At 44.4% G+C, this 27,393-nt stretch overlaps 1 protein-coding gene across 2 annotated transcripts in view; it reads left to right on the top strand.

The window, feature by feature from the left end:
• The window catches only part of LRRC14B (leucine rich repeat containing 14B), an 84,017-nt gene extending 57,722 nt beyond the window's left edge, over nucleotides 1-26,295 (top strand). Inside the window, exons 2-3 of one of the 2 annotated variants that reach the window (XM_048296441.1) lie at nucleotides 21,963-22,353; nucleotides 23,824-26,295. In XM_048296441.1, coding sequence (XP_048152398.1) covers nucleotides 21,963-22,353; nucleotides 23,824-24,469 — 1,037 coding nt within the window. In that variant the 3' untranslated portion in view covers nucleotides 24,470-26,295. Of the gene's footprint in view, nucleotides 1-21,192; nucleotides 22,354-23,823 lie in introns of those variants that run through there. The other variant, XM_048296433.1, reaches the window with a different exon arrangement.
• The last annotated feature ends 1,098 nt before the right edge of the window (nucleotides 26,296-27,393 follow it).

Consider the following 27,393-nt stretch of genomic DNA (forward strand, 5'->3'; position numbering starts at 1 on the left):
GGGAGAGCCGAGCCGCTCCGGCTGCCCACGGCAAGGCAGTGGGGGGGGGGTTCCATGGCTGGAACAGGTCCATGGCTTCAGGATGGCTGTGGCCCGGCCCGGCCTGGCCCAAGCAGGGCCTGGCCGGGCCCACTGGGCCCTGCTCGGGCCCTGCAGCCACCTGTCCCAGCGCCGGAAACGAGAGAGAGCTTGGAGGGGGAGTTTGCCTATTCTTAAATGTGGATCACAGAGGTGAGCACAACTTTAAGTGGCTTAGAGAATTGTCCATATTCAAACTGGCCAGCTGATAGGTTCTTTCAGTTCCCAGAGGAAACTGTAAGCACCCCTTAGCAAGGACGTCCCTTCCGGGACTATGCTTGCTAACCTATGACACACCTGAACTAGCCTGGTTTACTGTTTTAGATTTGAAGGATGCTTTCTTTTGTCTCCCTCTCCATGAAGCCAGCCAGAAAATTTTTGCACTTGAGTGGGAGAACCCCAAGAGTGGACACAAAACTCAACTCACATGGTGTGTATTACCCCAAGGGTACAAGAACTCTCCTACCATGTTTGGAGAACAGCTTGCAAAGGATCTAGAATCCTGGGAACCCCCACTGGGAGAAGGACAGCTGCTTCAGTACGTGGATGACCTTTTGGTAGCCACCCAGACCCAAGAGGCATGTATGAACTGGACGGTAAGCCTCTTCAACTTTTTGGGCTTGCAAGGGTATCGAGTATCCCAAAAGAGGGCCCAGATGGTAAAGCAAACAGTTATTTACCTGGGCTATGAAATAAGTGCCAGACAAAGAACCTTTGGATGAGAGTGCAAAGAAGCAATATGCCAGATCCCAAAACCCCAGATAGCAAAAGAGATGAGAACTTTTCTAGGTATGACAGGGTGGTGCAGACTGTGGATTAATGATTATGGGTCGCTTGCTAAACCTTTATATACATTGATTACAGAAGGAAACAAGAGCCTGCCGTGGACAAAGGAAGCAACACAGGCTTCCGACCAACTGAAGAAGGCCTTCATGTCAACTCCAGCCCTGGGACTTCCAGACGTGAGTAAACCATTCTTTTTGTTTTCTCATGAAAAGCAAGGGATTGCCTTGGGAATACTGGCACAAGACTTGGGCCCGTATCGGCAGGCAGTAGCCTACCTTTCCAAACAGCTGGATGCAGCAGCCCAGGGATGGCCAGGGTGCCTCAGAGCCGTTGCAGCAGTGGCAATAAACATCCAAGAGGCATGCAAATTCACCCTGGGCCAGAAAATGACTGTGCTAATGTCTCATACAGTATCTGCAGTCCTGGAGGCCAAAGGGGGACATTGGCTCTCCCCTCAGAGATTCTTGAAGTATCAGGCCATACTGGTAGAACAAGATGATGTTGAAATTGTGGTGACTAACATTGTGAACCCAGCTTCATTCCTCAGTGGGAATCAGGGAGAACCGGTGATCCATGACTGCCTGGAGACAATCGAGGCCACTTACTCCAATCACCCAGATCTGAAGGACATCCCTCTCAAGGGCGCTGAGACCTGGTTCACTGATGGAAGCAGTTATGTTATCAGTGGAAAAAGACATGCTGGGTATGCCGTTACCAGCAGCTGAGAGGTAATAGAGTCTGGACCATTGCCAACAAACACCTCTGCACAAAAGGCTGAAATAATTGCTCTAACCCAAGCCTTAGAATTGGCAAAAAGAAAGAAGATTAATATTTATACAGACTCATTTGGGGTGGTTCATGCACACGGAGCCATTTGGAAGGAGAGAGGACTGTTAAACTCACAAGGGAAGAGTATCAAGCATGCACCAGAAATACTGAAGTTATTGGACACAGTTCAGTTACCTGAGAAGGTAGCTATCGTGCACATTAAAGCACACCAAAAAGTGAGTTCTGAATTGGAAGAGGGAAATATGCTGGTGGACAGAGAGGCAAAAGACGCAGCCAAAGGTGAAGTACCCAATGAAAAGGTAGAGCAACATTAATACCAGATGGAAAGATTTGCCTTGAAGGTAGGCCAGAATACAACAAGAAAGATAAGAAACTTATTAAAAAAGGGAAAATGCAAGTTATAATCAGAGGGATGGGCTTTAACTAAGAATAACAAGCTCATAGTACCTTCTTATTTGTTGTGGTCACTGGTGCAGAAGAACATGAGAAAACACACTGGGGAATGAATGCTTTGTCCAATTAAATGAAAGATAGGATTATGGCTAGGAGATTGCAAGGTGCAGTGATACAAGTAACTCGCCAGTGTGGTCTTTGCCTCTGAACTAATCCTAAGAATATTCCAAAATCTAAAGTTGGACAAATTGGGAAAGGCTGTGGACCTGGGCAACAGTGGCAAATTGAATTACCCTGAAAAGGGGGGTATCGATACCTATTGGTATCAACAGATACCTTTTCAGGATGGCCAGAGGCCTTTCCTGTAGAGGAATTCCTTGTGGAGCGGGGGCATAGGATACCCCAGGAGAGCTTGGGCATCCCAGGGCTGTTGCAGAAGTACCCCTGATGGGGCCTCAGGCTGAAGATAGGCTTGCTAGGCACCTGCTAGCCAGCAGCCTTGAACAGCCTTGGGAAAAGGTATACACTGGTCAGCTCCCCCGCTGCATAGAGGCTTTCTCGTGGGAATGGGGAGTGAACTTGGCAAAGTATAACTTGGTGTAATGGAACAATAAAACTGGAGCACAATGCTAAAATCATATCGGTGTCCATATCGTGTCTCTGGCTGGATTCCCCTGCACCTGGGACCCGCCCCTGCTAAACTTTCCCACTAGGATGGCTAAAGCATGAGAGGTGACCAAAGCGTTGTTGCAAGAAATAATACCCTGCTTTGGAGTTCCAGCCACTATGTCTTCGAATAGAGGAAACAACTGAGAGAAATTGAAAAATATGTGGCTGGGGCCCAAAGCAGAGAATTAGATGGGCCAGTACATGATGTACAACCTGGAGATTATGTGTATGTTAAGTCTCTTGCAGAGAAGATTCTGGAACCGCAGTGGGAATGACTGTTTCAGGTGATCCTCACCACCTTCACTGCAATCAAGATCAAAGAGCAGAAGGCCTGGATTCATCACTCCCGGGTGAAGAAAGCCCCTGAGGGTGTTTGGGAGGTAACGCCAGGCGACAACGAACTGAAGTTGAAGCTGACCCAAAAAGGCAACAGATGAATTCAGTTATGATGGACATTATGTGGAAAGTTGGGACTTTACTAATTATTCTTACAATCGTAACAAGAGTTAAAGTAGTACTACTCCAGTCTAACGCAACTGAAATATACCCATGCCAGGGGAAGGCATATGATCCTCACTTTCGGAAGGCTTTGAACAAAATGCTCAAAGTCACAAACGCGAGCCTGTGGGAAGGAAGGGATGTTTGAAGATGTAAATATGCATTTGTGCAGGATGGGTTTCATGAGGCTTACCATCCGCCCATGAAGCTTATCCATTTGGCCCTGAATGCTGTGACAAATGCTTGAGCAATTAAGTTTAGACTTAAAATAGAGGGGTGTGCAACAAAAGCATATGATGAACAAATTGACCGCAGTAAGGAGTGACTTAATTAAATTGCAGTAACCGTTGCAATCCTCCTTGCTAGCCCTGGGTGATAACCATTGGAAACTGTCCAAAATATTACCAGATTGGGAAGATACAGAAGAACAAGACCATGAATTGAACTGTATTATACCCCTCTGAATATAGAATGTGGGCACGAGAAATTAAAAGCCAGTGGCAAACCATTAACCTAGAGCCCTGCTCTATGAGGGAGCAGTTAGGGTACATATGTGGAAGGATTTTAGGTAAAGACATTTGTTTGGACACAGACCAAAGCATTTGCCACTTTGAGGTGCATTCCATTAACCAAACAACGTGGCTAGTGTATACGGAAGAGGTTGCATCTGCCTCAGGATGGCATGTCCCACCATAACGATAGACAATTTAATCATAAATGATAACCCAACTTAATTTGTGTATTTGGAATTTTACGAAAATTGGAGAATCACATCAGTATATAAAGACAAGCATGATTACTGTCCAAGAAGTCTTGCCTGTCCCTATAGGAATGAATCTGACATTTGTCTCATCATTGGTGGGATGTGTTTTTCGGATGGTCACCGACAGCAACTGGTATACTCAATGCCTTGATTCATCCTATTATTGTATTGCTCATTTTAGTTAGTGCAAGTTGGATTTTATCCGTGGTGATGCTTGTTTGGTATTGGAAGATGCTGTGGAGAACAGCAGCCTTGACATCACTATCCAAAGTGTATGGTTTAGTCTTGAATGAGAAAAAGGCTGACGATGCCGCTTGGATAAATGAAGAGGAAATCTGTGTACTGAGTAAAAGAATTTACTCACTGTTAAAAGAGAAGTGGGGAATGAAACATAGATTTAGAAGAAACATCAAGATTTTAGTTATAGGCTAGCTGTGTTGAGATTAGTTGGAATAGGAAGAACTTGGGCCCAGTGAGAGTTAATTAAAATAGTTAGGAGAGCTGGACCTGAAATGGGTTTTAAGATGTGTAGAGGAATTCCTTGTGGAATATAGGATACCCCAGGAGAGCTTGGGCATCCCAGGGCTGTTGCAGAAGTACCCCTGACGGGGCCTCAGGCTGAAGATAGGCTTGCTAGGCACCTGCTAGCCGGCAGCCTTGAACAGCCTTGGGAAAAGGTATACACTGGTCAGCTCCCCCACTGCTTAGAGGCTTTCTCATGGAAAAGGGGCGTGAACTTTGGAAAAAGTATAACTTGGTGTAATGGAACAATAAAACTGGAGCACGATGCTCAAATCTTATCAGTGTTCATATCATGACTCTGGCTGGATTCTCCTGCTCCCAGGACCCCCCTCCCACTACAAAGATGTTAGTAACTGATTGCCAAATAACTGATGATCTGTCATTTGCATGTTTGCTTAGCTGTGCTTAGAATGAGGAGTAGAAACATTGATAAGTTGGTGTAGGGAACAAGGACAATTACCAATTTCCTCCCTTGGTGGGAATGAAACAGATTTAGAGGAAACATAAAGATTTTAGTCATAGGCTTGGGATTTCAGCTGTAGGCTTGGGCCCAGTGAGGGTTAATCAAAACAGTTAGGAGAGCTGGACCTGAAATAGAGTTTTAGATGTTAGTAACTGATTACCAAATAAATGATGATCTGTCATTTGCATGTTTGTTTAGCTGTGCTTAGAATAATGAGCAGAAACATTGATAAGTTGGTGTATAGAATAAAGACAATTACCAATTTCCTCCCTTTGTGGGAGCCCATCCAAAAGTCACGCAAGAAGAAACTTAGAGGTCACTAAAGTAATTAGAATTGTTAAAACTCAGAAAGGCATAAAGGTCAAAGTGAGGAAGATGAGTTACTTCATCTTCCTTAGGACCACTGACCCAATTCAAGACCACCGACTCAATTCAGATCACACACTACGCATGCTTAATGACATGTAAGCTCATTTCTATACGAAGCGGAGAATGGGAGGTGTCAACACTATGAATATGCATTTTGTATTTTGGATATTCATAATATGTGGAAATAAAAGGTCTCATGTTTGCTTGTATCGGGGCCTGCGACTTAGGGAGCTATCCCACGCAAAAATAAAACATACACTTTCTAACTCTAAACTGTTAGGGTTTTTGTCCATCTCAGTTGGATATCGATATTAGATCGATATTCATATTTTGGTAAATCATAGATAGCATAGGAGAAAGGCATGCTTGGTATGTACCTGTGATAGTTAGTGCTAGCTTTTAGTTTTGCAATGTTATTATGAAACATAGATATGGTCTTGGCCAGTTGCCCCTCATTTCTAAAAAGGGCTATAAAGGGACTTTCTGAAATAACTGAGATGAGATCTCCCCACGGAAAGAAGACAAATCTATTGGCAGCAGACCACGAGGACTTTGTCTCATCTGTTGGTAGCTATTACCCCCCCCCCCCCCTTTCTTCCTCTCTACTCTTTTACTTTGTTTTTCTTTATCTCTCTCTCTCTCTTTCTCTCCTCTACCACATTACCGTGTTGTGGGTACTTAAAAAAGGTGCACTGTTTTGATTAAAACTGAAATCCCTTGTGTCCTTTTGCACTCTGAGATCTGTAAACAAACCATCACGACCCTCACTTGTATTAACGGATCGTGACACACGTCCAAAAGAAAAAATCACTGGAACAAAAAGAGCAAACTGATCCAAGGTGAACTGATCCATGGTGAAAAACAGAAGCCTACGAAAATCTGGGGGAAAAAAAAAAAGGCAACTCACGTGCCCGATTCACAGATGCAACTCTTGCAAAACTTTTGAAGGCAGTCTCACTCCCTCTGCTGAACAATCAACTGGAGGAAATCCCACTCAAAATCTGTGGGAAACAACAAAAGTGGTGCAACAAGCACTTCATAGAATAAAAACTAAAACTCCACCTGAATAAATTAATGCAATTAACAACTTGTTTCACCTGGCTTTTTTTTTTTTTTGAGGAAATTTGTTTCTTTTCTCTTTTCTAAGAATGTCAAACATCCCTGCGTTGACGATAAAGAAAGCAGTTTGAGGGCAGAGAAAGTGCAAGCAGCAGAATCACACCTAAATGTGATAACCATTTATTCACGTGGACACTGTCACTTTTTAATAATTGGTCTAGTGGGCCAAATTTTCACTTTTTAAGAACCTACCAACACATGGGATGGAACTGCATGAAAACCAATGAAATGTAAAGTGCTTGCATTGTCAGTTTCTTAACGTTTGTAATTTAAGAATTTATGCATATTTGAAATCATACAGATATGTTCTAACCTTCCCAGTTCTGCCTCAGAAGACTTCAAAATTATTATAATTCAGCTAATTTTTTAAATTTACTATTTAGTGAATTAAAGAATCTTGAGAAAACACAAGCAAATGCTACATAAGAAATGGTTAAATCCCCCCTCCTAAACCAGGAGGGTTTTTTGCAGCCATAGACTGCAAATAGGACATGAATAAAATACAGAAAAGCCTTCTACCAGCTCTCAAACTAAAGTGCTGTTCAATCTCATGCCATATGTCTTAAGAAGGTATTTTATCTTTGCCTCACTCCACCTATTTATAGCACATTCTGCAATCTCAGACGAGGGTGCAGAATGTGATGAAGGCAATTTAGTCACTAAAATTCAAAGAAAAAAAAAAAGCTACTTGGATTAATGAAACTAATTTTGAAAGAGAATCAATTTCTTTTTAATCCTACCAACAGTAAAGCCCCAGTTTCTAGTTTGTGTCAAGATTACATTACAACAGTGCTATAATCTGTCTCCTAGAAAACAGAGCATAGCCCTGATGTAAAGATATGTTTGCATGAGAACATTTTGTATGGAAATGTTTTGTGTGTTGATTTGTATCCTAAAAACTAATCCTTCATAATGTCTAAAATTATCCAGCAGAGTAAAAATATTAATGTAACAAAAACTGTCTAAAGAAGCTACAACCAAAGAAGCCTCCCCGAAGATACCTGACTAAGACTTGAAAGTGTAAGTTAAACCACTAAGATTAGATAAAGGGAAAACCTATTCCTTAATCATCTCAGGCCTAGAAAAACAAACAAACAAACAAACAAGGCTGAAAGAAGAGAAATACCCATAGGTAATGAAATAACAGGTCAAGTGATCCCATTAGTGGGAGATGTTGAAATTCCAAAGAAATCAAAATGGGCTTCCCCACTGATTATTGAACGCCTGGAAGGGGCACAACCAGAGTCAGTTAAGCAATATCCTCTAAAGCATGAAGCACCAGTAGAAATAAAACCAATAATTGCTAAATTTATTGATCAAGAGTTGTTAAGAGAGTATAGGTCTCCCTACAATACCCCAATTCTACCAATACAAAAGCCAAATGCAAATTATCAATTAGTTCAAGACCTGAGAGCGATAAATACAATATCAAGAACACTGCATCCTGTAGTAGCCAATCCTTGCACTTTACTTACAAAATTACAAAGTGACTGGGTGTGGTTTTCAGTTCTAGATTTAAAAGATGCTTTCTTTTGTCTGCCATTAGTTGAAAGCAGTCAGGAAATTTATGCCTTTGAATGGGAAAACCCCAAAACAGGGAAAAAAGCCAGCTTACATCGACCCTATTGCCACAAGGATTCCAACAATAGCCCCACAAGAATTGGAGATCATTAGCTAAAGAACTGGAAGCCTGGACACCGCCACTCTGGGAAGGTACACTTTTGCAGTACATTGATGACCTACTAATAACAGCAAGAACCCATGAAGATTGCAAGGAATGAGCTGTAAGTCTTTTAAATGTTCTGGGACTAAGTGGATATAGGCTCTCCCCTGAAAAGGCTCAGCTAGTCCTCCAAAAAGTGAAATATGAACTGGCAGGAGGAGAGAGAGCCTTGGAAAATAACAAGAAAGAGACAATTTGTCAGATGCCCCAGACAACTACAATAAAAAAAAACAAAACTAAGAACTTTTCTGGGAATGACAAGACAGTGTAAGTTATGGATCTACAGCTATGGACTAATTGTGAAACTCTCCTAAAAGAAACGGAGGGGACCCACCTATGCTGGACACCAGAGACTAATAATGCATTTGTAACTCTGAAACGTGAGTTAATGCAAGCTCTGGCATTGGGCATACTGGATGTCATTAAACCTTTTCTGTTGTTTTCACATGAAAGGCAAGGACCAGTGTTGGGACATTTGGCACAGAAGCTAGGACCGTACAAAAGGCCAGTGGCTTATTTCTCCAAGCAGCTGGACGTGGTCAGCCAAAGATAGCCCGCCTGCCTGTGTGCAGTGGCAGCTGGGACCCTGAACATAGAGGAAGCCCTCAAGTTCACAATGGGCCAGCAGCTAACCATTTTTGTCTCACATACAGTGTCAGCAGTGCTCACGCAGAAAGGAAATCACTGGTTAACCCCATCTCGCTTTCTCAAACACCAAGCTGTCCTAACAGAATCGGAGGACGTGAGTATCCAAGTAACTAACATCTTCAATCCAGCAGCTTACCTCCAGGGCAAGGCCGCTGAGGAGCCTGTACATCATGACCGCATCGAAACCATGGAGGCAGTTTACTCTAGCCACCCAGACTTGAAGGACTCTCCACTAGGAAATGCAGACAACTGGTTCACTGATGAAAGCAGCTATGTCAAGAATGGTAAGTGGTTGCTGGCTATGCAATTACAAGCACAGACGCTGTCATTGAAGCAAATCTGTTACCTGTGCGGACATCAGCTCGTAAGGCTGAAATAATAGCCCTAACTGGAGCCTTAGTATCAGCTGAAGGAAAACCTATCAACATTTGGACTAATTCAAAGTATGCTTTTGGAGTAGTACATGCTCCCAGGGCTATTTGCTGTTGAGAAGGGCCTCGGCCCTGGCCGCGCCAGTGGCAAGGTGGCTCCGCAGCCTGCAGGCAGCCCTGGCGGGGCAGGGGAGCACTGCGGGCAGCCCCGGGGCTGCGCAGCCATCCGTAACGTGCAGTGGGAGCCGCCGGGAACTATTTTACACCTCCCAGGGGGCTGGGGAGGCGCACAGAGACCACGCGGCAGGTCGCTGCCGTTAGGGAAAATTAATCCACGATGCCTGAGGTTTATGTCCGAAAAGGAGACAGAGGAGTCCTGCAACATTCTTCGACTACAGGGAGAGTCCATGGGGCTTTTCCCATGGGGTCTCTCAAACGGTTGCGGGATGCAGCCCCCTTTTGATGCCAAGTTCCTGGCCACAACGCCCTCTTCCTTTTCCCCACTGGCTGAGGTACTCAGGAGATACAGACTTCTGGAACTGCCTACTCTATGCCCCCCTCTAATATGCGCCCCCCTTTTGGCATCAAAAAGAAAGAAAAAGAGACCATTCCGAATTCTATTAAGTCTTTGTTGCCTTGCTCTAGGTTCAGGAATTTAACACAGCCTTGATTAATCAACAGTCCCTGTTGATTAGTAACAGTTCTAGAGAACTAATAGTTTCTTCTGTTACTTCACTACCCATAAGTTCCTAGCCTTGTCCAGAGGCAGATTCACACGGTCTGTTTGTAAAGACTCATCCACCTCATTCCTTTTAATCCCTCCTCTTTTTATTTGATCTGTATTTGTCTTTACAAACCTTAATTACGATTGATTTAATTTTTTCTTCTTGAGTCTTCTTGGGTTTTGCTATTATTTGCAGTGACATCCTTTTCTGTCCTTTTGTAGTCATTTCTGGATCAGGTAGGCATGGCTGCTACCAGCATCCCCTTGACCACCTGCTGAAAGAGCTGCACCCAGCATGGTGTCACGCATGGTCAAAAGATTAGAGTTGCTATAAGAGCATATAAGAGGAGAAATCGTATTCATTTAGCCCATAGCTGGCCAGTTAACCAGGAAAACATGTCCCATTACCATCCTTTCAACACTTGGACAGGTCCATGAACTGACGTTATTTCCTTTGTTATTTGTTTGACCACATTTCCGCTGTCATCTGCTTGCAAACAGCAGCTCGAGTCATTTAATTTCCCACAAACTCCTCCTTCTTCTGCTAACAGATAATCTAATACCATCCAATGTTGAAATACCGCTTTCCTCATTTAAGTGGCTTGGTCAGCAAGAAGGTCAAGAGCTGTGGCTGGCTGGTGGGTTATTATTTCCGAGACAGCTTGTAACCTAATTATCTCATTCAAATGATAAATGGGTTCCCAGGCATCTGGGATTAATTCCTTAGGTTTCCAAGTGGCTGGTCCATCGTGTTGCGTAACTCGTTCTGGTGGCCATTCATCTTTTCCCCGTTTTTGGGTGCTCCCTCCAGCCAGGGCTGCATCAGCTGACTGCTTTTCTCTAATTAAATCATCACAGATTTTGATTCCTAAGCGATTTCCCTGAACTTGTAGTAGCAAAAAGAACGATGGTCTAATATATACACCATATCCCTGAACAGTTTGGAGGTAACCTGAGCTAAGCATGTTGGCCACAAATCCAATAATGTCCTTTCAAAGCCCGTGTTCCATTAGCAAAGGGGCCTTCCTACCCTTGGTCATCAATTGGTGGGTCAAAATACAGCAGGATTCCCAGGCCTAACGGTCCTCCAACAATAGTTGCCCCACCATAAGGGTCACAGTATTTGCATTTCCAAGCTCCCACACAGGGTTCCCATCTACATTTACATCTGCAAGCTGTTTGGTTGGATTTGGAGCAGAACTCACTAAAAGGGTTTGAGTTCCAATCCGGTGTTGCCATTCCCACTGATAATCATGAACAACATGTCTTCTACTTGTGGAATTTTTGTGGGGACAGCTTAAAAATAGGTGGTCAAAAAAACCCCTTGTCCCTCCCCATTGCTTTACAGGCTTCCAAATATTTTTGGTAAGTGTGGTAAGAACACCTTACCCAGCTACCGTTAGTGAGCTGAACAGGTATTTGATTGCATTTGTCTTGATATTTGGAACACTTGTAAGGAGGGCAATTGCGGGTCCAAACCCAATTGTTTAAACCCAGAGGGAAAGTCAATTGACAAACGCCTTTTCCTACATAGACACGCCCTGTCCTGTTTAGGCAATAAGTGCCTGTTGGAGAAGAATGAAGTGGCCATGGACTTCCTTCTTTGGCCCAAAATCCCGTCCTATTATGGACCTCACGTCGGGTGTTGACCCACCACTTAGGTTCAGCTGGGCTAGCCAGCCATAGCCACTCTTCAGATCCTCCTGGCCCTCCACAGAGCCAGCAATTGCTAAGGCTAAAAACTTTTGCTACTTCTTCTCCTAAGGCTGCAAATTGATTCTCCCGCTCCTGGCCTAAACTTGGCTGACCATATAAAAGTAGAACTATTAAGGAAAATATTTTAATAATGTGATCTAATTAGCTAGTCTAATTTTCCCATTGTCTTCTGCACCACCTGTGGCAATTGAAGACACAGAAACCACTTAACATAAAATAATCCAGCAAGTATTAGCCCCCCAGTGAGTGGAGATTCTAGAGGAGGGATGCCCATATGGACTATTTCAGCAAATGGTCTGTGGGTAGGCACGCAGGGCTTCCACCGATGTCGAAGCACTGGCTACTGCTCCAGCCCACTCCTGCAGAGTGTCAGTCACAGCCTCCCAGCCTTCTTCTCCAGCTGAGATGTCCAAATCTCCAAGGCTTCAGAGACCTTGACCCAAGTGCTCAGCTGTCTTGATGGCTGTTTCTGTCGTCAGTGACACTTGGAATGGACCACACCATTTCACCACCACTGGCGCTTCTTTCTACTCCTTAACTAGGACTCAATCTCCTGGTTGGATGTTACAAGCAGCAAAGTCCAAAGGCAGGGCTTGTGCCAGCTGAGCTTCCTGTTGAAGGGGTTTCACAAGAAGCAGTATCCTGGCCACAGATGGTTTTAAATATACATCACTTACCTCTACCCCCCCACTAGGCTGAGACTTACCAGGGTAATTCATAACAACGACTGAAAGGGAGATAACTGAATCTCTCTTCTGGGTTGGGCCCTCATTCTCGCCAAAGCCAATGTCCAAAGCCCTACCCATGGCATCTTGGTTTCTATTACCAGCTTCAAAAGTTGTTTATTTCTCTATTCACTGTTTTCTACCCGAGCTGAGCTCTGGGGGTGCCAGAGCCTATGGAGGTTCCACTGTATTCCTAAAGAAGCCAAAACCCCTTGAAGGATGTTTCCTTCAAAAAGAATGAGTTCCCCTATCTGAGTCTATTGCTTCTACAACGCTGTATCTTGGAATTATTTGTTCCAAAAATGCCTTAATAACTGATCCTGTCGTTGCTGAAGCAGTTGGAAATGCTTCTGGCCACCTTTCTAGCTGACATACTGTCTTGGTTTTGAAAGACAGGTGTCTGCTAAGGAAGGCAGAAGCCTCCCTTGAAGTGGCAGATGTAACCCCTTTCCCTCCGAGTTATTATAATTTTGAAATCAAGGGCCTTTAGGCAAAGATGTGGGAAATAGGAATAACAGTTCTTTACTATTATATATCTATATAACCAGTCAAACAAACAGCAATAACTATGGCAGTAACAGCAAACAATCACAAACCCAGTGCCAGCCTTCTCGGCTGTCGGGCCCTTTCCCCTCGGGTGCAGTTCCGCTCGCAGCCGGCAGGGGCGCTGGCGGCTCCCGGTGAGCAGGGCAGGTGCGATGGTTCCCCCGCGGCTGCAGGGGGCGCTCCGGAGCGAGCTCGGGGAGCACGTGGCACCAGTGGCCTGGGATCCCAGGGAAGGATGGAACAAGGGCTTCACAAACCCTGGACAGCTGGCCCTGGTGTCCGGCTGGAGCTTTGGGAACAGCAGGCTGGAACGGCAGGCTGGAGCAGCAGGCTGGAGCGGCAGGGATGAGCACAAATCCCGGAGGCCAGACGAGATGTATCCAAACGGAGAACCCCCTGGAGGTCTAGGCAGGCAGGGCGAGCACAGCTACAACACAGTGAAAGCTCGAAGCAACAGCGGGGCAGGGCGGCCACAGCCTGGCCTCCAGTGGGGCAGAGAGGGCGGCTTTGGGATCCCGGTGTTGTTTCCAGCAGAAAGCAAAGTAGCCGAAGCAAGCAGATTCCTCTCTCTCTCAGACGCAGAGAGCGAACTGACCCCACACCCAGGTGAAACAAAAGAGTAGCCAGGCCCACCCCACCCCCAGTGTGTAGCTCTTTGTTTTCTTAAGTATCCAACGATCAGCTATTTGTTACGTTAGCAACATGTATGGGGGGGGAAAAATTCCTTTAACAGAAAAAAAACCTAGGACTAAACTAAAACCCCAACACATACAATTACTGGAAGATATTAAGCCTTCCTACTTGGGGCATTGCAGGAAAATCCACCTGGCATCTTTGGAAGGGACATGCAGCCCAAGGCCTCCCTCCCCTGTCAAGTTACTTTGTAACTTGGCTGTTTGCTTTAGCACAGATCAAGCAACCTTCAACAGCTCGTTTTGCCAGTCTAAAAAGACCCCCAGCAATATACATCATGAGGAAGGCTTCTGCCAATCCTCAGGAAGTGCAAGGACTCCCTTCACGGAGTTGTTTTAATATTGGTAGGGCCAAAGGTTCTGGAATGTCTTGTTTGCCATCCCTTGTAAACCAATTATTGCCTTTTTTCTCTGCCACATGACTTTTAACTGTATCTCGAACTCCTCTTGTAGAAAAGACAGCTTCCCGGGCAGTGCTTTCCCCTCACTGCTCTGGCCTTGCCTACCTCTCCCTTGACTTGCCCACAATTGCCTGCACTTGGTTTGCAGCGCCTTGCCTGCATGGAAGGCAAGGTAAAGAGTGGCAGGCAGGGCAAAGCAAAGCCAGCAAGTTGTAGGTAGTGCGAGGCAAGGCAGACATAGGCAAAGGAAGCAGAGCAAGGGTAGCTTAAGAAGAACTAGACAAGGTACTGATGGCAAGGCAAGGCCAAGAGACTCGGAGTGCTTTTCCTTGGGAAGGCAAGGACATAGTGCCAGTGTTGCTGGAGCAGATGTTAAGGTACCATGGGGAGGAATAGTCCAGCAAGACATTTCTCTTCTGGCCCCTGGGCGTGTAGGGGCAATTGTTGGACATACTCAATACTGGAGGTGGATCAGTCCCTGGATGTGTTGTATTTTGGAGGAGGGGATGCCGTTTCTTTGGAGATGGGCTTGTAGTTGCTCTCTTTGGCAAGGAAAGCAGGTTTGGATGTACACATGAGGTGCTCTTAGGGATTTTAAAGGCTTTTCCCAACAGGCAGAGCTCTGGGTTAGAGCTGTTGAGCTGTCAGTGGGAATGCAAAGGCCAAGCTCGTGAGCCTTTTGTCGTGGTGCCTTTAGTGTGTGAGCAGTCCCTGGTGCCGTTGTCTTTGGATCCTGACTCTGGGAGAGGGAAGGCTTAGGATGGTACCTAGAGCTGAGAAGGAAAGTGCTGAGAACAGCGTGTGTGCTGCTAGTTTGAGGGGTGCAGTTGAAGTTGTAGACAGCAAGAGCTTCCTCAAGCTGGCACTGCTTTGAGCTCTGTTTTTGCCAGATGGTTTCAAGTTGGTGGGTGGAATCTGCGAGAGGGAAAAGATTTGTTTGGGCCAAAGAGGTTTGTCTGACTCTTGGAGTGTGGTGTAAAGAAGAGTCTGCTCTTGGAAGGGGAAGATTAGGGAAATCTTTTTGTCCTGACATCGTTGATTTGAGTGCAGGGACGTTTGCAACTTGCCTCTGCCCTTGGGGTGGTTTCGAGCAGCGCCAGGTGCTTGGCCTTCTTTTGCCAGTCCTCAGCGCCATTGTGTGGTTGTTTCGATGAGCGCTGACAGTGCCGGGGAAAAAGCCAAGCGCTTTGCTGGCGCGGCCCCAATCGTGTGGGAGCAGTTGGTGGAAGAGCTCCGCTGTGCATCCTGCCTCTTGGAGACATAAAAGAATGTGATCCTGCGCATAGCAGGGAAGCAAGAGGAATCTTTTCATTGTTGGCTGTGCAGTTTCTAAGCGGCAAAAGTAAAGGCACTTCCAGCATGGCCTCTTTCTTTCAGTACCTTTTCTGTGCCATCATGAACATGCTCAGCATGTAACTCGCACCCACTGAACTGCATCAAAGGCCCTGGAGATACGCACTTTCCTTCAAGCTCTATGTACCATCCTACCCTCCACCTCTTGCGGATCCCAAACCCCTTCCAAACATCCAGCAGCTGCATGCAGAGAACAACTGCTAGAACAAGGCGTTGGCCTTCATAGTCCCTCTAAAGTCTGTAAACTAGGCGAAAAATTCCAGTGACCTGCACTTTCCTTTGCAACTATATACAGAGCATCATCACATTCTCTCAAAGTGGCTAAGTCCACCCTTGCAGCACAGCGTTTCCAGCCACTGGACAGTTTGGACTCAGAGATGGGCCAGGTGAGAAAGCATTTGTTGACTATCCCTCTTCTCTGGAAGACTTGATACTCGCAGCGCAATCACGTCCACACACCTTCAGTGTGGCCAAGTTCAAGCAGCTAGAGCTCACAGAGATGGGAGAGTCAGGACAGAAGATGTTCCAAAAGTACCCGGTAGTTACAGCAGCATTAAAACTGTGCACAGCAGTCTGCAGCACTGTAGCTTCCTCTCCGACAGACGTGCCATCCCACTGTTGGCTCTTGCAGCTCCATTGCTAGCTGCTATCCTGAAGAAAAGAACTAGAAGAAAAAGCCAATGCTGGGCTGCATCATCCCCTTGCCTCACGTAAAGCCACCTAAACGCCCCGTTGCACTCCTTACTTCCCCACTCCTTGGCATCGACCACTGTGTTTTCTGCATCTCGCAGCCTAAAGGTAAGCGCCAGTGTTTCCAGGGATGGTTGGAAGAGGAATAAGTAGTAGCACAAGTAAGTAGCTGTTGTTGAACTTCCTCCTTCCCAACGCTAACCTGAATTCGGCAGGCAGGTGAGTGCCAGCTACGCTCCTTTGTCAGATTCTATGTTGTGGACACGAGCCCGGTGCTCTGCGCCTTCATTCGGCCTCTTTAGTACCGATGTAGCGCTTTCATTCTGCCATAGTAGAACTGTCATCTACTTCTGGCACAGGGCACTGTGCCGGCAGCGAAATGCTCCAGCCAACTGCTTCTGCCGAAACATGCCTGGGCTATGCACTTTCCATCACGCTGAAGTGCGGCAAAGCTCAAAGCCATTGCTGGGCTTCAGTTCTGTCCAGAGCACAGAAGGCAAAGAACGAAGCAGCTGGGCACCGGGTTCATGTACTCAGTGGACCGAATTTCAAATGTCCAGCCAAGAGCTGCTTCACAAGCAGATTCAGCTGAGAATGCTCTGGCTGCTTCACAGAGTAAGGTGCAGCAGTTGCACTCCTGGACACAACCTGGCCAGAAACAGGTTCTTACATCTTCAATGCTGCAGAGTCCATGCAGCTTGAGTACACCCAGAAGGACGCGTCCAGAAAGAAGGCGTTCTTCAAGTACCCCCCTCCTGCAAGTAGCCTTGAAACTGAGCACAACACACTGCGGCTCGGGGAGCTTCCTTCTCACATAGACGTGCCGTCACATTATTCACTCTCGCAGCCCCATTGCCCACTTGCAGCAGCTGCTACCAAAGAAAAAGGCTCCAGAAGTAAAAGCCACTGCTGGGCTGCACTTTACCTTTGCCACACGTAAAGCAACAGAAACTGTCCGCTGCACTCTATATTTCCATTCTCTGTCTTCCTTGTCATCCAAATGTAAAGGGAAAGATTCTCGGCTACATCTGGCACAGAGAACAGTGTTAGGTCAACAAGCTCACCCGGAGCTTACACTCGACGCAGGGAAACCTGTATTTGCACCACATTCCAGTGGCAGCCCTCTTTCTTTTACAGCCTGCACAGCGCAGTCAGACTGCGGTGCTCTCTGAACCTCCACCTCTTCGTTGCCCGGACTGTGGCTGCGTGCAGTGCTGTGCACGGATTTTCCTCAGCTCGACGGACAAGCATTTTCTTACTGTTTCACAGAGTCTAAACTGTCCGTGTAGCTCTCGCTCAGCGAAATGCGTCAGGAGAGAAACACTTGCTGGAGTAGCTTTTCACTGGCCAAGATTTTCAACACAGCACCACCATTCGGGCAAGGAGGAGGAGAAAGGAAGAACATCTTTTCGTCCTGGCACGTTCTTCTGTGCGAGACACCTATCCGCGTCTTCGCTCCCTGCAAGGCTGTAATGTGCGCGGTGGTACTTGGAAGTGAGAAGGCAGGTGCAGAGAGCACCGCGATCTGCTGGCGCTGTGCAGGCTGTAAAGGAAAGAGGGCTGCCACTGGAATGTGGTGCAAATACAGGTTTGCACGCATTGAGAGTAAGCTCTGGGTGAGCTTGTTGACCTAAAACTGTTCTCTGTGCCAGACATAGCTGAGAATCTTTCCCTTTACCTTTGGATGAGAAGAAAGACCCAATGTGCTGGTGTATGTCGCTGCGAGGGAAAGTGCATAGCCCAGCTATGTTTCGGCAGAAGCAGTCGGCTGGAGCATTTTGCTGCCGGCACAGTGCTCTGTGCGACAAGTAGACGATGGTTTGACTCCGGCAGAATGAAAGCACGACATGCTACGAAGAGCATAAGAATGAAGGCAGAGCACCGGGCCGGTGTGCGCATCGCACAGGCTGCAAGAGGAAGCGTGGCTGTCACTCGCTTGTTTGCGGATTCACATTAGCACTTGAAAACAGAAAGTTCAACTTGCAGCTACTTGTGCTGCTGCCTATTTCTCTTCCAGCTTTCCCTGGAAAGAACTGTGCCCAGGTTTATGGTTCGAGATGCAGAGATGACAGTGGCAGATGCGGCAGAGAATGGAAATACAGAGTGCAGCGGACAGTTTCTGTTGCTTTACGTGAGGCAAGGGTTTTGGTTTTATCTTTTATTTTGTTTTGGTTTTTATTTGTATTGTGTTTTTTCTTTCTTTTTTTTGTCTTTTTACTCTGTTTCAGTTAATAAACTGTTCTTATCTCAACACATGGGTTTTACAATTATCTTTCCCATCCCCCTGGAGAGGGGGTAGTGAGAGAGCAGCCACGTCAGACTTAGTTGCCATCTGCATTTAAACCACCAAACAAGGCTAGACAGACTGCTGAAGCTGGATAGTTTTTCATATAGAAATGCCTGGACAAGGATGTAAGGGCTCCTAGACAGGTAAATACTGAAAGTCTAGACTCCAGATCGCATCTCACCAGAGGAGAGGGAGAGAATCTTCTCCCTTGCCCTGCTGGTCTCACTGCTTTTGATAGAACCTGGGATATACTTGGCTTTCTGGGCTGTGAGTGCACCCTGCTGGCTCATCTCCAGCAGACCTCCAAGTTCTTCCCTTCAGGGCTGCTGTCAATCCTCTCATGCCTCAGCCTGTGTTGATACAGGGAGTTGCCCCAACCCAGGTGCCGCACCTCACATTTCATCTTGTTAAAGCTCGTGAGGTTCCCATGAGCCCACTTCCAAGCTTTTCCAGGTCCTCCTGGATGGCATCTCATCCCTTGCACATGTCAACTGTAACACTCAGCTTGATGGCATCTGCAGATTTGCTAAGGGTCATTGATTGAGACAGTCCTTGTCTCCATAAGGACCCCTGAGGGACACCACTTGTCACTGATCTCCATTCAGCTGCTGACCGATACTTTCTGGATACAGCTGTCCAGCCAATTCCTTATCCACCAAACAGTCCATGCATCAAATCCATCTCTCTCCAATTTAAAGAAAACAATTTTGTCAGGGACCAGGTCAAAGGCCTCACAGAAATCCTGACAAATGACAGTCACAGCCCTTCCCTTTTCCCCTGATGTAGTCACTCCATCACAGAAGTCCACTAGGTTGGACAGGCAGGACTTGCCCTTGGTAAAGCTGTGCTGGTTGTCCCAAATCAGCTCCCTGTTCTCCACATGCCTTAGCATGGCTTTTAGGAGGATCTGTTCTAGGATCTTCCCAGGCACAGAGGTTGAGGTTGGTAGGTCAGTAGTTCCCAGGGTTGTCTTCTCTACCCTTTTTAAAGATGGGTACAGTGTTTCCCCTTTTCCAGTCACCTGGGACTTCACCTGAGTGGCATGAATTTTCAAGTATTATGGAGAGTGGCTTGGCAACTGCATCAGGCAATTCCCACAGGATTCTGGGATTCATCTCATTATGTTCAATTCTTATGGACATTTGTTCGATTTTTATGGACATTCAGGTTCCGCAGGTAGTCCCAAGCCCAATATTCTTTTACAGTGGGAGGGACTTTGCTCCCCCAATCCTGCCTTGCAAGGTGTGAGAAGAGAGATTTGTCAGTGGGGACTGAGGCAAAACAACTGGACCTCAGCCTTCTCTTAGTCTGTTATTACCAGTTTCCCAGCTGTGTTCATCAGAGGAGTACACTTTCTTTGACCTCTCTTTTTTGGCTGAAATACCTATGGAAGCTCTTCTTACTTTTCTTACCCTTGCCAAGTTCAGCTCCAGCCAAGCCTTGGCCTTTCTGACCCCATCCCTACACAACCAGGCAGCATTCCTCTTTCTGTATTCTAATAAAAATCTGGGACAATACTAGAGTAGTTTATTTTGGAACTTTTGGACCACTAGTCCAAATATACCAGCTAAGCAGATAAAGAGGTCCGCATGTACTAGGTAAATTGATAAAAAACTATGTATATGCCTCAATGGCTAGCTTAGTTCTTTCTAAAGGCAATAAAACTAAATTGACAAAAGTTTCAGTTTGTACATTTTTCTTGTCATACAGGGATCAGTTATATGTGGTCAGTTTCAGCATTTATAAAATTGCACAAAATACTGTAATACCTACATCATCATCTGATATACATGAACTGGAGTTGAAAAACAGAGGAAAATACTTAATACCTTGTCACGTTCTATCTGTTTCACCTTTTTTGGTTTTTTACCATTCATCTATTTCAAGGCAAAATTAAAACAATACAAACCAGAAGTCTGTAAAAATAGCGAGCTTCCTCAGAATGACACAATAAAGATGTTTCTTCCCTGTAATTTAAAGCATATTTGGGATTTTTCTTTTGTTTTTGATAAAATATTCAAATATTCCACCATGAGTTTACTTGAAAAGAAAAAAAATTTGAATCTTTCAAATGTGTTGTGAATTTTTCACAGCAAAACAGATGTGGAATTATCTGGAAAAACAGGGTCAGCACAGCTTGAAGGAAGTCTCCATCCCACTGGCTGCCTAGCAAAACACATGAGAGGTGAGGGAGGTGTCCGTAAATGCTTCCCCTGGCAGGAAGCACCAGATTGAAAGAAAGAAACATCATCTCTTGTGATAGCTGGGTGACAGAGGCTTTTCTCCTAGCCTGGGTAGATTTTGAATGCTGTCCCATTCAGTATCACAATGGAACCATCATTTCTTAAATGAAAGGGTAGAAAAGACCATCTGTTGCTCAAAGCAAGAGCAGTAAGATGCTTGCCTGGAAAGTTATGAGAGAGTTTTAATGGTGCTCTGTTTTGTTCAGCTTGTCTTGTAATCAACCTTCAGTCTCCTATCACAAGCAAGTGTCCTGGTGACCAAGGCTCTGAGCTCTTCTAGAGTCTCTTGTCTTTTCCACTGCAGAAACTGTATTAGCTATTCCTTGCTGATAGGAAGGGCAAAACAGAGGGACATCGTTGTAGCCCGATGACTGTAGTGCCTCAGTCTTTCCTTTATGGCTGTAGTTTTTAGGAGAAGCTCTATACTAACTCTGGGAAATAATCCCCATTGAAATCAGCATGTGAATCCCCAGCATAGCATCTTTCATGGAAAGAAAAGTGTAATACAGATCATGTTATGTGTTTAAGTGGAACTCTGAGTGCTTTTTTTGTATGGCATAAAAAAGATATAGCAATATTGTCATGTGTGTGTACTGCACTGGTCTTACTGGTCCTGCTGGGGAGCAGTCTGTATTTACTTATCTTTGATATAAATATGAGGGCTTAAAAGCTCTCTGACTAAAGATCTCACAGATGATTACCGCAGACTCACAGTATAGCTCTAAAATAGAAAGCAGCATGTGACTGTTCACTCTGGCTTCCCAGGCTTCCGCTAGCAGCAAACAGCAGCTGCAGATAAAAATAGAACATCGTAAGCAACCAGGATCTGTAGTTAAATATAGAAGTCACTCTCCATGACAGTAAGGAGTTCAGGACAACAATGAAGTCTCTCCGATTCATTAGTGCCGAAGCATTCGTGTCAAATGCAGAGTTTGCCAGGAAGAGTCTCGGTGCTGTTGCCCATGATCTTTTTCCTCTTCTTTTTAAAGCCAGCTATTTACTGGAGCAAGGGGAAGTGATTCACGACTTGGTAGAGAACTGGCCACTTTTTGACTTTAACATGGGAAAACTTTTGGGAGCTACTCTGGACTACCAAGAAGACCTGAGCCATAGAACATGCTCAGTGTGCTTGGAAAGCTGTCTGACAGGGCTGAGGGACTATGTGCTGAATCAGTCTTCTCCCTACATGAAAAAGTTGAAAGTGGTCGACCTGACGGGTATAAAAGATGTTGAAGTTCAGTTCTGTAAGTGCAAGAAGACAATGGGCAGGTGGGCCAGGACACAGCTGCTCTCTAAGCTTTGTTCAGAACTGCTGGTTTACCTGCAACAAGCACAGTGCAATCCAGGTACCTTTGAAATCAGTATCAATGTGCTAATTGACTTGTTTGTTACAGAGCGTAACTATGAGCTGGTCGTGCAGGCCCTGTTGAAGAAATGCAGTTGTCCACTGAAAATCTGCTGTGTGGCGTTCAGATCTGACAACCTGACCTTGCAGAAATTCTTCTATATCATAAAGCTCACTGATCCCTCCTTGTTGCGCAAACTGGAAATAGTTCATAATGTTCACTTGGAAATGGAACACTTGGAAATACTCTTCAACAGCATCCACTTCCCTCTACTGATGTCCTTGACCTTGCCAGCACGAACATTTAATGTGCGGAGGTTCACAGCTACAGATGAACAGATGCTTTCTAACATTGGAGAAAAGATGGGTGAAATGACGCAGCTCACCGAGCTGAGTATGTCGTTTTCTATACTCACTGGAAGAATACAGAAACTTCTCAGGTAATTTGGTCATCCTGCTTTCACTCGCACTGTAAAAAAGAGCACTTTGTGCCACCAGCAAGCTGGGAATCTCTGAGAGTAAGGGAAGTGAGTGTATCTCAGGGTGTGTGTGGGAAGGGGCAGCAGGAAACTGGGAAAGATTATTTGTTGGGGAGAATTGGCAGCCAATGTATACCTGATACACTTTGAAAAGCTGACTGTTTTGATTAGTCTTCCAGAGTCCATCTGGTGAGAATATACTTTCAGCTACCACGTAAGAGAGTGGTACACCCAGACATTTTTTTATTTGAGCTTCTGTATTAATCAGCTTGCATTGGCCTTTGGTGCAAATCCTGAGTCATATTCCAAGTATTTTTTACAATATATAGTGAATTTTTGTCCGCTAAAGAACAGTAAGTAAATACACGTTTCCACAGGTACTGTATTTTAAGGAGGGCATGGGAATAGTAGATTTTGATTTGAGACTTTGATTTCAGTTGCTTGTTGTGTCTCTTGTCTCAAGACAAGAGAGATCTGATGTTTTTCTGTACTGCAAACTAAGCAGATACATGAATATTCATTATGAATTCCTGTGGAAAATCGGCAATTTGCAAAAAGCTAGCAAACTACCAGTGAGCAGTATTCATATTGGAACAGGAAATAAGTTAATGGTAAGCTTTTCAGAGCATCTAGAAGTAAAAAGGCAGATAAAAGTTTCATCCAGACAAATCACCTAAAATTCTTCCTGTACAAGAAGCCATTTTATTTAAAATTTGTGAATAGCATACTGCTTATGTTGATTGATGCAATTTAAATGATTTGCAACTTTCTAAGCTTGATCCAGCTGAGCCCTGTGGCGGAAGTCTCACTAAGATGTAGTAAGTATGAAAGTGATCATCTTTCAGATCAGATAATCTCAGTTACACTTCTTCCAACCTTCTTCATCAGAAGGTCTCTTTGCAACTCCAGAACACTACAAAGTGTAAACCTCTTGGGCATTTAAAAATGTAACAGAAAAAAACCCAACTAGAAACAAAAGCAGATATCCTGTCAGAATCCTGATTGGCTTTCATATTGGAATTAATCCTTCCTTAATGGAAATTATCTAAATCACTGGAATTATAGCAGCTTTCTACAAGAAGCAGCTACCAATGCTCTTACGATAGTAGTGATCTGCTATTAGTTCAGCAAGTCACTTGCAGACACTTGACAACATATAACTGGTTACAAAATAGATATATAGAATATTAACAAATTAAACCCCATTAAAATAGCACAGTGGAGTCATGTAAAGAAGGAGATAATTAATGGTACTACTTTCAGGAGGAAAATATACTTGTTATTGTTGTCACATGCTTCTGTTTCTCAAGAAAGGTTAGAAAAAATAATGTGGTAGATGACTGCATTCACAATGTGGCTAGATGCATGAAATTTTGTAAATGTAGCTTTTCAACATTTTGTACCTAACTTTTTTCCTCTTTAATTCTGCAGCCCACTAAAAACTCCACTGAAGATGCTGGATGTTTCTAACTGCTCCTTGAACCATGCTGATATGGCCTATTTAGCCAATAGCTTCCATGCCAATCACTTGGAAGCCCTGGACCTGAGTGGTCACGATATACCTGAGCTTTACCCATCAACATTCTTTAAGCTCCTCAGCCATTGCTCTTCAGTCCTCAGGAGTCTTACCCTGGAGGACTGTAATATCCAAGACACTCATGTCAACATGTTGATTTTAGGTTTAAGCCCTTGTCAGAAACTACAGGAGTTTAAGTTCATTGGAAACCCACTGTCATCCCAAGCACTTAAACACCTTTTCACATTTCTCTGTGAATTGCCAACGCTGAAAAATGTGGAGTTCCCAGTTCCAAGGGACTGCTACCCTATTGGCATCACCTACCCCATTGATGATGCCAGTCTTTGCAGGTTTGATCACCAAAAATATGAAAGGGTAGCAGAGGAGCTTAACCTCATTTTACTCCAAGCAAACAGAGAGGATATGAAGGCTTCAACACCACTCTTTGGGAGTTACGATGCAGCTGTTCAGGAGACAAACAATGAACTGGGAGCTTACTTGATCAAGTCCTTCAAAGACGCTTTAGAGAAGTTCACTACTTCATTTAACAAAATGAGTTAAAGTTGTAAAACTGTAGTGATGAGATGATCTGCCAAAATCAGAACTTAATTTAGTCTTTTTTAGAACTGCACCTTCAATCATCAGTTGTGAATTTTGTTTAATATGTCGGTTGAATTTACTATTGTTTGAATAGCCTCTAATCACCTGAGGCATTGTAACTTATGCTATATCTATTGCATACACCTTACACAAGCTCACAAAAGATGAGAAGACACTGAATAGCTCATTATTTTATACAAATGCACTTTTTCTGAGTAAATCAAATAGGTGTTTAAGCTTGGCTGATTTCTTATACAGGTTCCCTTAGATTTGTCAGCTGGTCTTGTAGCTCTGCAGAAAAACAGGGAAGTCCTTTCCCAAGTCCAGCAGGATGTTCCAAAGATTGTGTACATATCCTCACGTGTGGCTCCCTAAATTAATTTTTTTTTTTTGCTCATGACCTGAATTCACCAATCTGTGTTTTACGCAGTAGAGGGGGGGGAAAGTGTAACAGCCTCCATGTCCCTGTGTCTCTTTCTTCTGCAGAGGCAAGTGCAATAAACAGAATTTGTCTTAGGAATTCTCCTTGGTTGAGGAGTAAAATTCCATACTGAGGAGGCAGCAAACCAAACGGTTGGCTGACAGCAGGGGATTTCACCCCACTTACCCCAAAAATATTAAAGCGGTCTGTGGGGACTGCTGATGTCCTTGCAAACTGTATTTTAGAAAGGCAGACCAGGACAGTGCTGCACAGCCCTGCTTGTCATGTCAGCTGCTCAGTGCCTCAAGCCACTCCTTCCGGGAATCAGCTTCTTGGCTGGTAGAATGTACCCTGCTCCTTTCAGCTGTTTTAAAGAAAGTCTAGGACTGTGTTAATACTGAAAAAAAGACTAGTGTTGAGAAGACATGCAAAAAAAATATTAATCCAATGCCAATTTAAAAAATGTGGAAAAGGGACAAGGCTGGTTGCTGAGTAACTAGAAGTTCATCTGTGTAAAACACTGCCAGCCTTCTGTCAGGACTGTGTGTTCTCTACAGACTTACAACCAGTATCAGGAAAAATCTCATTCAGTTGTCAGGCTTAAGTGCAAGGAAAGTATTAGAGTGACAGAGTAAACAGAGTTCCAGACTCCACATACACGGTGTTGGAGCATAGGTAAAGGGCCAGCTGGATGTCAGGACAGTAAGGGCCACAAGACACACATCTGGGGAGAGCACTATAATGGGGCAGGAAGCCCTGAGTGGTAAATGAGTGCCATAGTCTACTCAGCTTCTCACCTGTAAAACTAGAGACTTGGTTAGCTTCTAGGTAATTAAAAAAAAAACCAAAAAAACCCCCCTCAGGTTAATGCACAGTAAATACACTTTAACAGTTCATGAAAACTTGATCAAACAGGAATGAAAGTGAATGTTGTAGAAGAGCTGAGGTGTCACTGTAGTACTGAAGATTATTATTAAGATAACCAGGGCAGTTTATTTGAAATAATACTGGACCTCATCATCTGAGGGTAAGGAAAAAACTTTCTTCATTTAGGCAGTGCTGGTTTGTCAAGATTTCTGTTTATTCACAGTAAGAATATGCAAGCAACTTTTAACATAATTTGTTAAAAAAAACCCAAAACAAACCACAAATTAATGGACCGAGTACTAAGCAGAGCTTATAGGTTCCACAGCATGCATTTAAATGTGGTTTGTTTTTTTTGTTTTTGTTTTTTTTTTTTTAAGTCAACTTATGTTCTAACATGTTTTATTGATTAAACATATGATGGTTAAATTGAATGATCATGACCTGTTTATGTCTACAGAGCACTTAAAAAATAAAAAGGTAATCTAAGTTGCTAAGCTAAGGAGTTGTGAATAAGAAATTATAGAATTTGGTTCCATATGACCTTGCTTATATTTGGACAGAATTCCACATGCTCCTTTGTCCTTGCCTCTACCTTTTCTTCCCTCTGACCTTGCCATTCTTTCCATCCCAGACTTGACCCATGACTTCTCAGCCAGATGTAAGTTAACTTGAATTTTGCTATGCCAAATGTCTACTCTTTTGGGATGAGTAGTGGCACTTTTGCTGGGAGAGGACATGGTACTGTAGCTGCAAATGTGTAGTGATTCTTCCCCCCTCCAATCTAACAGGTTGTATCTGGAGGTGAAGGCTGGCCATTTTGGAACATGCTGTGCTACAACAGCCAGTCCTTGCCTTTTTCAGTACACACAAAATAGACAGCTCTTATTTCAGAATAATTAGATGCCTTATAAAGTCTGGTGTCTATGCAGCTCTCCCTCTGCTTTCTTTTTGCCATGGTTCACTCCTTTATTTTATTTCCTCCTTTTTCTGCACCCCACAAACTCCTGCCTATCTTCCACTTTCAATCTCATGTCTATATACTGGCTCCTGGGCCAGCAGAAGTATGTAGATGACATAGCTTTTGTTTTGGTGCAGAGTGAGGTTCAGCACTATGACTATTTTAGAGCTTTAGCTCTCAGATATCCCACCTTTTTCTCTTCAGTTTCTTTCTTAATTATGGTTGTTGTTGTTGGTTATAAATACAGGTCAAGCTTTAGCATTTTGGTGTTTGCCTGACTTACTGCAACAAGGATTTATGCCCTCTCTCAGAAGGGTTCCTGCATCTCTTTTTGGCCTAGCAGTGCGATTATGGTTTGGACCTGCTCTTTCTTCCTTTTTCCATGTGTGTGGGACTTGGAATGCAGCTATTAGAGAAGAAGGGTAATGCTACAATGACCTAACCATATAAAGTTACCTTATACTTTCAAGTACAGACACTGATTGAATCCTGTTTGGTGTTCCCTTTTCTTCCTTATGGGACTCTTGTCAACTTCACTGGGTTCAGATCTGAGTGGATCTAAGTCCATTTGTACTGTCTATCTAGAAAGTTGTCTAAAGTCTTAACTACATACCACCTTGAGGTGGAGACAGTCTTCTA

Source organism: Corvus hawaiiensis, chromosome 1 (genome assembly GCF_020740725.1).
Source record: "Corvus hawaiiensis isolate bCorHaw1 chromosome 1, bCorHaw1.pri.cur, whole genome shotgun sequence".
Lineage (NCBI taxonomy): Eukaryota > Metazoa > Chordata > Aves > Passeriformes > Corvidae > Corvus > Corvus hawaiiensis.